We start from the raw sequence: 14,543 nt of genomic DNA, 5'->3' as shown, positions 1-14,543 counted from the left end.
ATCTAGGCTGAGTAGATTTAGCATAATTCTTAAGGGCCCTAGGATTTTCTTAGTGGTAAAATGAGCATTGGCTTCAACTTAAAGTCACCAGCTGCATTAGCCCCTAACAAGAGAGTCAGCCTGTCCTTTGAAGCTTTGAAGCCAGGCCTTGACTTTTCCTCTCTAGCTATGAAAGTCTTAGATGGCATCTTCTTCCAGTATAAAGCTTTTTTGTCTACGCTGAAAATCTGTTGTTTAGTGTAGCCACCTTCATTATTGATCTTAGCTAGATCTTCTGGATAACTTGCTGCAGCTTCTACATCAGCATTTGCTGCTTCACCTTGCACTTACATGTTATGAAGGTGGCTTCTTTCCTGGAACCTCATGAGCCAACTTCTGCTAGCTTCAAACTTTTCTTCTCCTTCATCGAATTGCAGAGTTAGGGCCTTGCTCTGGATTAGGCTTTGGCCAAAGGGAATGTTGTGACTAGTTGGGTCTTCTTTCCAGACCATTCAGACTGTCTCCATATCAGCAATAAGGCTGTTTTGCTGTCCTATCATTCATGTGTTCACCAGAGTAGCACTTTTAATTTCCTTCCAGAACTTTGCTTTGCATTTGCAACTTGGCTGACTGGTGCAAGAGGCCTAGCTTTGGGCCTGTCTCAGCTCTCTACATGTCTTCCTCACTTAGCTTAATCATGTTTAGCTTTTGATATTAAGTGAGGGACATATGACTCTTCCTTTCACTTGAACATGTAGAGGCCATTGTAGGGTTATTTATTGGCCTAATTTCAATATTGTTGTGTCTTAGGGAACAGGGAGGCCTGAGGAGAGGGTGAGAGATGGGGGATTGGCTGGTCAGTGGAGCAATCAGAACTCACACAACATTTATTGATTAATTTTGCCATCTTATATGGGCTCAGTTCATGGTGCCTCCAAACAGTTATAATAGTGACATCAAAGATCACAGTTCACCATAACAGGTATAATAATAATGAAAAAGTTTGAAATATTGCAAGAATTACCAAAATATGACAAAGAGACATGAAGTGAGCAAGTGCTGCTGGAAAAATGACACCTGTAGATTTGCTTGATGCAGGGTTTCTCATCAACCTTCAATTTATAAAAAATGCATTGTTTGTGGAGAGCAAAAAAGCAAAATGCAATAAAACAAGATATTCCCATGTCCTTTGTAGAAAGCAAGAAGTTCACTTTTCATACCTGAAAAAGTTTGAACTTTTGAAGTGACTCATTTGTGGAGCATTGTGTTGGGCATGTTAGGGAACATCTCATATGTGACTCAACACATAGCATATAAATGACTTTATTCTCTACAGTCTAGAGCAGTGGCTCTTAACTAGGTATGTATGATAGTAGGTGGGGCATTTTTGGTTGTTATAATGTCTCTTGACACTTAGTGGGCAGCATCTAGTAATGCAAAACATCCTGTAATGTATAGGACAAACTTGTAAAGAAGGATGCCAATAAATGTCAATGGCCCATTGAGAAATGTTGGTCTACAGGCTAATTTCCTTTCAAAGCAGATCACCTGAAGGTTCATAAAAGCAGATAAGAACTGTGAAACAGTGACTATTTTTAAATCATTTTGGGTTATAAAAATAAACAGTACTTTCTTGATTAGTCACCGGTAGCATCAAAATGAATTTTTCGTAGTTTTATCATAACAATTATTTGTTTTTCACTGAGGTAAAATTTACATAACATAAAATTAACCATTTGAAGTGTACAGTTCAGGGACTTCCCTGGTGGCGCAGTGGTTAAGAATCCTCCTGCCAATGCAGGGGACATGGGTTCGATCCCTAGTCTGGGAAGATCCCACATGCTGCAGAGCAACTAAGCCTGTGTGCTGCAACTACTGAGCCCACATGCTGCAACTACTGCAGCCCGCGCCTAGAGCCTGTGCTCCACAACAAGAGAAGCCACCGCAGTGAGAAGCCCACACACCACAATGAAGAGTAGCCCCCACTCAACACAACTAGAGAAAGCCTGCATGCAGCAACAAAGGCCCAACGCAGCCAAAATAAATTAAAAATAAATAAATAAAGTGTACAATTCACTGGTATTTAGTGTTGTGTAACCAACACCTCTGTCTAGGTCCAGAATTTTTGTCATTACCCCAAAATGAAGCCCCATATGCATTAAGCAGTCACTTCTCATTCTCCTGTCATCTCAGCCCCTGGCAACCACCAATCTGTCTTCTTAGATATTGTGGGTATTTTATATATATGAAATCATATAATATGTGACCTTTTGTGTCTGCCTTCTCTTAGCACAAAATTTTTAAGATTCATCCATGTTTAGCACATGTCATTACTTAATTCCTTTTTGTGGCTAAATAATCCCATTGTGAGGCTGTATTGCATTTTGTTTATTCATTCATCCATTGATGGACATTTGGGTTGTTTTCACCTTTTGGCTCTTGTGAATAGTGCATCTGTGAATATTTATATACAGGTTTTTGTTGGCATAGCTGTTTTCATTTCTTTGGGTATATACCTAGGAGTAGAATTGCTGGATTTTATCGTAATTCTGTGTTTAACTTTTTGAGGAAACGCCAACCTGTTTTCCACAGCAAGTCTACCATCTTAAATTCCCACCAGTAGTGTGTAATCGTTCCAATTTCTCCACATTCTCACCAACAGATCCCAATTATATTTAAGATGACACTCTAAGTAATTGAATCAAAATGTCTGGATAGTAGGATTTTTTTATCACTATAAAAAATATAAAATTTTTTATATTTTTCTGGCTACACCTTTTAACCTTTATAGAATTAGCCACTATTACTATGGTTATTTTTTAATGTAAAATTGTATTTGTTCTCATTTGAGCAAACAAAGTAAATGCTTCACATTCATTATCGACAAATGTAAAGTTAAAATTCGTTTTATATGTTGGATTGTGAGCTGAGTTATAATCCACAAAAAAGATCTGAAGTCTTAATATATTTTAACAGAAGTATTTTACAAGAGAAGAATGTAAGAGTTTGATTGGTCCTGGTAAGACTAGAATGCAAAAGGTTCTTACGGTTGATATATTACACGGTACTCTGCTACCTCAGATTTTCTGTGGGTGAAGTCTTGTATCTAGTGTTCACAGATCTCTATTTCTGCAACACAAGAATTTTGAATCAAGAATATAGGAATTGTGAGTCTGAATTCAAACTTGGGGACTCCAAATAAATTTAGAAGTAGTACTGAACTTTTGGATGGAGGCCAAACTGGTGTTGGAAGAGATGAGTGGGAGTCTCTTAGAATGATATTATTTGCATTAAACAAATAGTTTAGAAACAACTTGTTTAAAGTGGGGAAGCAGGTTCTGAAATGTTTTTAGCAAGAGAAGTCTCTAAGTGTTCTTTCACGCATCCTTTTACTTACAGTGTATTTATTATATACCATGTGTGTTTGGCCCATGACTGTTAATTTAGTTATTGTATCATATTTTAAGTCTGAAGAAAGGAAATATTACAGGGTATTTTTGCGAAGTGTTTCTTTGAGGTAAAGTAGGCTTAGATTAAGTTATTTGTTTTTGTTTTTTAAACATCTGCTTCTTCAATTTACTCTCTTTTGTGTAGTCCTACTGGGTAAGAAAGTTTTCCCCAGCTTCACTCTGTAATTTGATTTAGGGAAAACAAAATGTGCTTTCTCAAACTGTACCCCTCTTCCATAAGTTTTTATATGCTCTCCTTGCTGGTGTGTTTTCCCCTTTTTCTTACTCCATTGGTCTAGGATTAAGCTTTGCTTTATAACATTGTGGTGATCTGACTTGATATGCGAAGGTTGAACTAAAAGATTTAGAAGATGAATGATTGTCATGTTTCATAAACTTTGTAATTACAATAGCACAGCAAAATTATCATCCTGATATTTTGTTTTTATCTAATACCAAAATACCAGGTTGATACTATTTAATTAAAATGTTTACAAAATAACGATTTTTAAAAAAATAAGTGAGGCCAAAAGTTTAATGCATATCAAATATTATCAATTATCAACAATTCAGAAAATGTCAAAAACCTTATAAAAATATTAATGTTAAATATGTATTATTTGAACATAAGCTATTTGTGGATAAAATTAACAAAATACATTTTGAATAAAAATACATTTTTATTCAAAAATAAAAATGAAGAACACTTAAGTGCAGGTTCAAATGTGCATCAGTGGTTCATTATCGAGCGATGATCGTATCTTTGTGCATATTTTTCCTGCTGCTGAAGAAGTTTTCTTAAACTTAATGAGTTGAAATAATGGTGAAAAAATAATTATAATCCCAAATATATTCATAGATAATCTCATTTCTTGTTTGATAGCTTTGAGATTTTTTAATTTAAATTTTATATATTTAAGGTTCATTTTTGATTGAAGTTTTAATGCTCATAGTTTAATGAGTCAAAAAGGTCTTACAAGACTAGCTAAGAAGAACCACAGTCCCCCAACCACTAACTTATTGCCTTGTCAGAGAGAAAAGCCAAGTGCGGTAAATACCTCCTCTCTCTTTTGCTCTCTCACCTCCTTCTCGTGACTAATATCAGCCCACTGGAAACCAAAAGGGAAGGAAGTCATATAGATACAATGCATAAAGACCAACCTCCTTTTGCAGAGGGTGGGAATTGGATCTGAAAGGGCAAACAGGAAAAATTTAGCCCAATAGTTTTAATTTCTAAGACACCACTTTTTAGTGACTTTTTTTTTTTATATATAGTAATATAGTACCCACTTTTCGGTTTTTACCTTTGTGAGAATTAAAATTTTTTTCCTTCTTTCATGGTCTTCTTCCTTCCAAGTGATGGTTTCATGCCCCCTTTATAAGGGGAATGTTCTGTCTTCCATATTAGAGATTTTTCCCAATTGTACACCCATCTGAGTGAATTTAAGAGTGAGGCACAAAAAGCTGACAGGAAGGTCTTTGCAGATGGATGGGGCTTCTGCTTTCTCATTCAGTAGGCCTGAAGTGGGACTTACAAATTTGCATTTCTAACTAGTTCCAGGTGTTGCTAGTCCAAGAATCACATTTTAAGAACCACTTTATTAAGGAGACTGGCATCTATGAAAGGAATGGATTGGAGGGAAGCAGAGAGAAAGTTAAGCTGTAGTGCGGAGAGTTCTGAAGCTACAATGGCCCATCAGAGATGTCCAAGTTAAGACAAAGAGCTGGGCCTTTATTACCCCCATGTTGATCAGCCTCTGGATGTGGGCTGTCCCTGGAAGGAGGTATGACCTTAGGGAGTGAAGTTTTCTTCAGCATAGGTATCCCCATAGGGGGCTGACAGCTGAGGGCTTTCTGCTGGAAGCACTCCCAGCAGGTGTGGGGGACAGAGTCCTTCTTTCCTGAAAAGGGGAAATGGGTATATTACAGTATACTAGAGAGTCCATATATGCTCTTTCCCAGTCATTTGCTGAGCTTCTTTGGATATGTAAGTTTGTGTTTTTTGCAAAATTTGGGGAAATTCTGGCCATTATCAGATATTTTTCTGTCTCATTATCTTCTCCAGTGGTACATAATTAGACCACTTGATATTGTACTATGAATTTCTGAAGCTCTGTTTATTATTTTGAAGATCTTTTTCTTGCTCCTTTAGAATCAGTAAAATGTATTGATTTATTTACTGGTTTAGTGTCCCCTTTTCTGTTGTAGCTGATCTCCTTTAAGGTAATCCAATGAATTTTTCATTTCAGATATTGTCCTTTTTACTTCTAGAATTTCCATTTGGTTCTTTCATTTTGGTTCCATCTCTCAGCTGAGATTCCTCCCAGGTGTACATTTATTATGACCATATTTTCCTTTAAATACTTGAATGTGTTTGTAATACTTGCTTTGAAGTCTTCATCTGGTAATTCTGATGTCTAGGTCATTCAGGATTTGGTTTCTTTGAGCTGCTTTTTTTTTCTTGACTCTGGGTCTCTTTTTCCTTTGTTCTGGTAAATTTTGCTTGTGTAATGGGTATTGTGAGTGATATGTTGTAGACTTTGGATTCTGTCATTTTTCTCTGATGAGTGTTAATTTTTTTTATCCTGGTTGCCAGTTAACAGGGCTGGATTCAAACTCCAACATTATCTCTTTTGTGTTAAGTAACAACAAAAGTCTCAACTCACATCTTTACACCTTCCAGCTATTGCTTTTTGCTGGTAACCTTGGAGTCTTCCCCAAATGAAGGTCATCCAAATATTTGGGCATAATTTATACAGAAATTTTGTGACATTTTCCTTTCTGGGATTCATCTTTATTTTACAGTGGCTCTGGCAGCCCTAGACTTTGTCCTTTGTGGCTCCTCAGCTAGCAAGAAGGCAGGTTTCTGCTTCCATCCTGAGTGATTGTTGCTGTGTGGGCAGATAAGTGCTATCAGGCAACAGCCCTATAAATACAGCTCCTACCTGGTGCAGTTCCTTCTTTTAAGGATGACTTCCCTCCAGTTGCTACCTGTTTTTGGTCTTGTTTGTTTTTATATTTTAATGTTTGTTTTTATATTTTATCCACAGTATATAATTGTTAAGGGTGGGAAGGTTACTCTAATATAAGTTAGCTTGTCATTTCAAAGCAGAACATTACAATAGTGAAGCATTATTTTATTTTAGTTCAGTCAAAGCATCCATTATTCAAAGAATATTTTAGGAAATTGTAAAACATCCAGTAAATGGAACATTACGATACATTATGTTAAATTTTTGAAACAAAATTTGGAAACAAGGATGTCTGCTATCACTGCTACTCTTCACCTTTAGATGAGAGATTTAGCCAAAGTAATTAGATAAGAAGTGGGGTGTGGGGGTGGGGGGAGGCCTAAAGATTGGAAAGGAAAAAAAATATTTTCATTAATTGTAAGTGAAATTATTATCAACAAGAGAATCTACATACTATTAGAACAGATAAGAGTTCAGGAAGGCTGCTGGATATAAGGCCAGCATAGAATACCAATAGTTTTTCTGCACATCAGCATGCACATTAGCAAAAGCCAATTAGAAAACATATTAAGAAAAAAGAGATACAGTTTACAATACCATCTACAAGCTACCTAGTACTCTGTAACAAAAGATACAGAGAAAATTACATGACATTCTTAAAGAACAGACAAGAATAAATTCAAATTATCAGTCAACTCCCCCAGTTCAATCTACAACCTCAGTGCAGTTCAATAAAACTCTTAGGACTTTTGTTGAGTTGGAAAAACAAAAAGCTCACCTGGAAATTAGAGGTCCAAGAATTCTCAAGGCTGTTCCGAAAATGGTTGAGGAGTGTCATACAAATTCAAAGTGTGGTGTTGGCTTAAGTATAGACAAGTAGATTAATAATAAAACTGAAAAAAAGCTGGAAACAGATTCAAACATATATGTAAACTTGACATAATAAAATAGAGAACAATTGGTTTGCCAGATACCAAACAAGAATAAATTCTGATTAAAATAAAGATCGAAAACAAAACTACCTTCAGAAATTTTAGAATGAAATATAGAATGTCTTTAAAACCTTAGCTAGATAGGATTTCTTATGACAAAAAACACAGGTCATAAAGGAAAAAAATTAATAAATTTTACTAAGTCAAAAATTTAAACTTTAGTAAGTTATTAAAATGTACCACTAACAAACTTAAGTATATGTAACAAGCAAAAGATTAGTATCCAGAGTACATTAAGAACTACTACAATTTAGTAAGAAATCATCAACTCCACTTAAAAATGGGCAAAAGCCAAGAACCAACAGTTTATGGAGGAGAACCCATGTGGTCAAAAAGCAGGTGAAAAGGTATACAACAATGCTAGTAATTGGGATAATGACAAAGAGTTTTTCATACCCATTAGAATAGTAAGTTTTTAATATATGTCAGCATAATATATGTATCATATATAAATGGCATATGTATATACATTTTTTTTCCACAGAAGTTGACAGGATAATAGGGACTACATATACTGCTGATGGAAGTATGAATGTATACAAGTGCTTGCGAAAGGAATTCTGTAATACATAATAAAACTGAAAAGATATATCCATGAATCCTAGAAAATCAACTTTTAGACTTATAACTGAGAAATTTTTGATTGTGTATACCAGGAGACATGTACAAAGACATTATTGAAGCATTGTTTGTAGAAAAACTGAAAAGTACATAATTGGCTTTCAATAGAGGAATGGATGAATAAATTTGATACATTCATTCAATGGAATACTTTGAGCAGTTGAAATAAATGGACTTCATCTAAGTGTGTCAACATGGAAAGATCTCAAAAACAGGGTTGAGTGAAAAGGACATTTGCAGAATATATACAATGTAATGGCATTTATATAAACACTTAAAAGCTTCATGGAGCAATAGTGTATGTTGCTTGTAGATCTAATACAGGTATTGAAATACCACCTGGGAAGGTTATACATCAGATTAATGATGGTTGTGTTTGGGAAGGTAGGGGAGGGTGAGAGACTGGACAGAAGAACAAAGGGGACTTAAATGTCTTCTATATCCCTCTATCATGTTTGTGTTAAGTATGAAGGGCTAGATTTAGATGTGTTCCCATTTTACTTTATAAGTTTATTCTTTAAAAGGCCGTCTTTTACATATTCTTTTCAGAGATTTACCAACTTGTTTGTTTGTGATAGGAAGTCACAGTCATCCTCTTTACATATCCTATAGAGCAGTCACTTTCTCGTAGAAGGGGAATATATTTAGATCTATTGTTTTTAAAATAATCACATGTTCAAGTTCATATTAATTTCTCTGAAAACTCTTTCTTAAGTGGTCCCAAAGAGTTGTCTTTATATGGGGGACTAAATGTCTGTTTGTCATTCATTTATTCAACAGATTTTATTGAACATCTAACATATGCCAAATGGTAATACAGCAGTGAGCAAAACAGATGAATCCTGCTGTCATAGAGTTTAAATTCTAGACAAGGAAGATAGCCAGTAAACAAATAAATTAATAAAAATATTAAATGGTGGTAAGTGCAGTAATGAAATTTAAAACAGGATAAGAGGGATAGAGCGTGATGGAGAGTATTTTACATGAGGAAGTAGTCAGGGAAGAAGTGTCTGTGAAAGACAATATTGAGCAAAGTCATGAGGAAACTGAACAGATAAGTTACATGGGAGAAGATTCTTAGATGCTGACTGAAAAAGCCAGTGCAAGGCCCTACTCCTGCCTTGAGAAGCAGCATGGAGGACAGCGTGGCAGGAGCTGAATGAATGAGGAGTAGACTAATATGAGATGAGATTAGAAAAATAGCAGAGGACTGGATCATACAGGGCTTTGTTGGCCGTGATAAGGACCTTGGAGCGTAGGACTAATGTGGTGGACGGTATCACTCTGGCTACTTGGTTGAGAATAGCCCACAAGGTAGGTGGTGGGAGTGTAAAGATAGAAGCAGGGAGACCAGATAGAAGGTTATTATAACAGTTTTGAAAAGAAATGATAATGGTTTAGACCAAGGTGGTGAGAAATGGTTGTTTTGTGTTTTTTTTGGCTGTGTCGGGTCTTAGTTGCCGCACGCGGGATCGACGTGTGGGCTTCTTTCTAGCTGTAGCGCTCAGACTTGTCTCTAGTTGTGGCACGTGGGCTCAGTCTTTTGTCTAGTTGTGGCATGTGGGCTTCTATCTAGTTGGGGCATGCAGGCTCAGTAGTTGCACGTTGGCTTAGTTGCCTCGTGACATGTGAGATCTTAGTTCCCCGACCAGGGATCGAACCCGAGCCCCCTGCATTGGAAGGCAGATTCTTAACCACTGGACCACCAGGGAAGTGCCGGTTGTATTTTTGATACATTACTTTTTAGCATCAATTCTTAATCTGTAGATTACCTTCTTATCTCAGGGAAACTGTGGGAGTTATGAAGAAGAGGGAAAAACAGCACACTTTAGCTGCTAATGAGTGAGAAGCTATACACACAGTCTCCAAAGATTTTAAACTTCTAAAGATCTTCTGTGGGATGGTAAGGAGGGGATTTCAGTTCCTCTTACCTAGAGGTATCATTTACTTTTTCCTTTTAGTCATTGTGAATTTTGCAGTTGAGCTTAATCCAGTAATACTTGTTCTTTAAATAATGAAATTTGAAATTCAAGTACAGGTGTAAAGTTTTGAGGTTACTGATTGAATTAACTGAATTGTGATTTAAATACTTATTTTTACTTACTCTATAGATTAACTGTATAGCTATATACAAAGGTAAATAACCACCTTTTTTTCATTTATTTGGCTCTAGAACCTTTTATGGAAAATAATTTGGTTTGTAACATCTATTCAAGATAGTATATAAACTGTCTTTGAACTTTTGCATGATTTCATTGCATTTGCACTTCGATATTTTAAAATCCAAATTATAGTTCAGTTATTTTATACCAGCTTCATTTATATTATATATTAATTGTTCACTTATATTCAATAGTTCAGTTAAATTTTTATATAGTGGCTTTTTGTGTTATTTATTTCTAAATACAGTCTTTCTCTCCAACTTATTACCATATTAGCTAATCTTTATTATTACTTTTATGTCTATGGATTCTGTGTGTGTGTGTGTGTGTGTGTGTGTGTGTGTGTGCATGAGAGAGGGGGAGAAAGAGAGGAGGGGAAGAGAATCTACTTTTTTTTTTTTTGGCCGTGCCACGCGGCATGCAGGCTCTTAGTTCCGCAACCAGGGATGGAACCCGCATCCCCTGCAGTGGAAACGAGGAGTCTTAACCACTGGACTGCCAGGGAAGTCCTCAAGAGAATCTACTTTGTAATAAGTCTTTAGAAATACAGATAATGTTACACCATTATGGCTTTTAAATGCTAAACAAATCATTGTCCAGAGTGGCAGTCATAGAGTAAAAATCATAATTCATTGTAAACTCTGGGTTCTATTTCTATGTGTAATAATACATCTGCACTTTTATGTATCACTAGAAACAAACTTTGTTCAAAAACATCTTTTACAAAGATAGAGCATATCAGCAATAGGGTGACTGTAGCAGTGAACTCAGAAAATATTCTGATCATGCTTTAGGATTGAATTTAGTACAATGATTGGGAAGCAGACTTTTGTTTTGCTTTGTGAAACATGCAGTTTTAGGGTATGATGCCTAATCTTAAGAACTTTTGCTTATTTTTTTCATAGTACGATAACGAATTACGATGTCTGTTTGAAAATGCTTTGAACATTTAATAAATTTATCAGTCTTATTAACTTAACTTTCTTTTTCTTTTAGCAAAACTATACAATCTAAAGTGGACTGCATTTTGGTAAGTAAAATAACTAATCTTAAAGTTCTTTTGTTATAAGGCTTTTCCCACTATATAAAATACATTTTTGAGTAAATATTTATTTTAAGTATAACTCAATTTAAGTGAATAAAATTTGACATTTAATTACAACCCTAGGGGTGAACTGGCTATGTGCTGTCTAGATACTTTCCTATATCTCATCAGTAATAATTGCATGTTTTTGAAACTTACTGGCTTTTACTAAAGATCACTTCAGCATTTAATAAAGTGAATGTTTATTTTTCTTTTCTAATAACTCTTAAAGGATTTGTTAAAGAAAAAATTCAAGATGTTTGATGGGTTAAGTTTTGTTGTGATAGTGTATTTTTTGTATTTGCGTTGCTAGACTTCAGGAATTAAAACCACAATAATAGTTTACATTCAGGTTTGACTTGCAGACAATAAGAATTTGTTTAAATGATAGCTTTTTAAAATACTTTATGGGTTGGTTTTTGTTGCTATAATATACTTTTTATGTTTGGATTGCTGGCCTTTAGGCGTAAAGCCACAAAAATAGTTTAAATTTAGATTGTGTTTTTAGTTCCTTAGATCTTCTCTTAAACATATGAGGGAAGAAGTATGCAGCTACTGAGACTACTGGAATAGTACTGACTTCTTTCATGGAAGTGTATATTAATGGAATGTTCCCTAGGCTCTAGAATATTCAGTGATTCTGCACTGTTAGATTCCCCAAAATGTCACTGTAGTTAGTCCTCTTTCTATGTTTGTGATATCAGAACTTTCTTATTCATGTTCAGGTCTTCACTATAAGCTAACATTTTTTTGTTAGGGAGTAAGTGTCTGTAGTGTCTGGTGCTGAAATAGTATGGGATCTTATTAGTTTATGATATTATTGTTAGTTTCTAGGTAGGTGAGTAGATAACAGTACTTCATAGGAGAACAGGTAACTTGATCAGTTCTCCTATGCCTTTCTAACCTAATAGTTAAGAAAGAGGACTTTGTGGGGATGTTTTCCCCTTTTTTTCACTTACCTTTATTATCTTTTTTTTCCACAGTAACCCTCTGAAGCAGATAATCTTGTTACTTCTCTTTTACAAATGAAGAAACTGATGCTCTTGCATTTACTTCAAAAAATAATTATTGAGCCCATGCTAGGTATAAGGGATACAACATTAAAAGGACATGTTGCCTTGCCCTCAAGAAATTCAGTCTGTTAAAATAGATTTAATAGTGCTCTTAAGATCTAGGGAGGTGGTGATTGGGGATGGATTGGGCGACCTTACCCCCACCCCCCAGAGCATTTTCTGAATCTCCCATCTCTGGAGTCTCATTGTTTATATCTGTCACTCAGTAACTATTGCATAATTACTCTGTGCTAGACCCTGTCTGGGTGTCAGAATACAGTGGTAAACAAGACAGATACAGTTGCTATCTAAGACCTCCTGCCCTTTTTTTTTTTTTTCAGTATCTGAGATAATGTTGGAGGATTATTCAATTTTTTCTTTTCATTGAGAAAATTGAGACAGAAGACTACTATAATTTATTAAATATGGCATTTATAAAATACTAAATAAGAACAAAAAGGGTTTTTTTAATCTTTCAAGAGTTCAGAAGTGTTTATATTTTAGCATAAGTTTTAAACTTATATGTATTTGATGAACAAGATAGTAAGATCTCTGTCTTCATGAATCTTACATTTTATTGTGTGAAGTAGACATTAAATGAATGGTAAAATAAGTAAACATTATAACTTCAGGTAACCATAAATACTATTACAGAATTTTTAAAGGCAACAGGAGACAACTGATGGTGGGTAGGATAACCTCAGATTGGGTGATTAGGAAAAGTCTCTGAGAAAATGACATTTGAGAGAAGACCTGAATAATAGGAAGCCAGTCTTGTATGAAGATCTGCCAGTGACACATACTAGGCAGAGGGAACAGAAAGTACAAAAATTCTGAAGCAGAAATGAGTCTGGGATGTTTGAAGAATACAAAGAACCCAGTATGCTGGAACTTATGAAAGGAGGAGAGGATGATAGGAGAAAAGTCTAGATAGGGCTTATTTAGCTATGGCAAATAGTATGTATTTTCTTCTAAGTGAGTGGAAAGCCAATTAAAAGGTTTTAAGTAAGAAAATAGTATGATCTAGCTTTTTTGTTTGTTTTTGTTTTTCTGTTTTTTAATACCTTAGCTGTTGTTGGAAAATGGGCTTGTAGGGGGATGAGAGTAGGAGCAGGAAAGCCAGTTAGGCTAGTGGAAAAGTCCAAGTGAGAATATAAGGCTCTTGCTCGGATGATGACAGTGGAAGATGGGGAAAAAATAGATGAATTCAAGGCATATTTTCGATATAAAGCCAGTAGGCCTTGCTTGCTGACGTATTGAATGTGAAGGGAGAAACAGAGGAATTAAGGATAATTTCCTTTGGTCTAAAGGATTTCCTTTAGTATTTCTTACAAGGCAGGTTTGCTCATAATGAATTCTCTTGATCAGTATTTATCTGTGAATGTCTTTATTTTACTTTCAGTTTTGAAGGATAGTTTTCCTCCTTTGGCCTTCATTGTTTCTGATGAGAAGTCAGTCATTAATCATGTTGTTTTCTGGTACATGATGAGTTGTTTTTCTCTTATTGCTATCAAGATTCATTCATAAATTCATTCACTGTTTGTTCACTCACCCACCTACTCTTGCTTTCAACAGTGTGACTATATATGTAGGTGTGGATCACTTTGTGTTTATCCTACTTTGGGTTTGCTGAGTTTGCATCTGTAGATTAATTTGATTTGGGAAGTTTTCAGCCATTATTTCTTCAAATACTTTTTCTGTCCCTTGGATTCCCCTCTCCATAGAAAGCTGCCATTACACTGCTGTTGAAATTATTGATTTTATCACTCTAGTCTCTGGGGCTTTGTTTCTTTTTTTCTGATTATTTTTCCCTGTGTTCTAGTTTCTCTGTTTTTATTAAGATTCCCTATTATTTCATTCCTTTTCATCATGGTTTCCTTTTTATGTTTACACACAGTCAGCCTCATCCATGTGGGATAGGTCATGGGAGAAGCCCCAAGCAAGAGTAAAACAGATTCTCACAGTTAATACCTGAAGTTCAGTAGTTTTTAATGACCAAAGACCTCTCAGTTTGTTGCCTTTCATCAGTTTCCAAAGCCCTAAAATCATTCTTTTTGACAGTTTTTCATCATTTTAGAGTTATTTTGAGGGGAGGATTTGCTGGCTCTTCATTCCATTTGTTCTAGATAGCTCAGCTTTCTCACATAGATTTTATCATGTTTTCTTCAAGAAGTTTTATAGTTTTAGCTTTTTCTGTTAGGTCTGTGAACCATTTTGATTTAAATTTTCTGT

The 14,543-nt window shown here is 35.2% G+C and overlaps 1 protein-coding gene across 3 annotated transcripts in view; it reads left to right on the top strand.

Moving 5' to 3' along the window:
* RFX7 (regulatory factor X7) overlaps positions 1-14,543 on the top strand; it is a 146,791-nt gene that overhangs the window by 41,527 nt on the left and 90,721 nt on the right. For 2 of the 3 annotated variants that reach the window (XM_033851711.1, XM_073801040.1), the window contains exon 3: positions 11,172-11,205. In XM_033851711.1, the coding sequence (XP_033707602.1) occupies positions 11,172-11,205 (34 nt within the window). Of the gene's footprint in view, positions 1-11,171; positions 11,206-12,100; positions 12,343-14,543 lie in introns of those variants that run through there. The other variant, XM_073801041.1, reaches the window with a different exon arrangement.

The sequence above is a fragment of the Tursiops truncatus genome, chromosome 2, assembly GCF_011762595.2.
Source record: "Tursiops truncatus isolate mTurTru1 chromosome 2, mTurTru1.mat.Y, whole genome shotgun sequence".
Classification (NCBI taxonomy): Eukaryota; Metazoa; Chordata; class Mammalia; order Artiodactyla; family Delphinidae; genus Tursiops; species Tursiops truncatus.
This window is presented reverse-complemented; position numbering and strand designations above follow the sequence as displayed.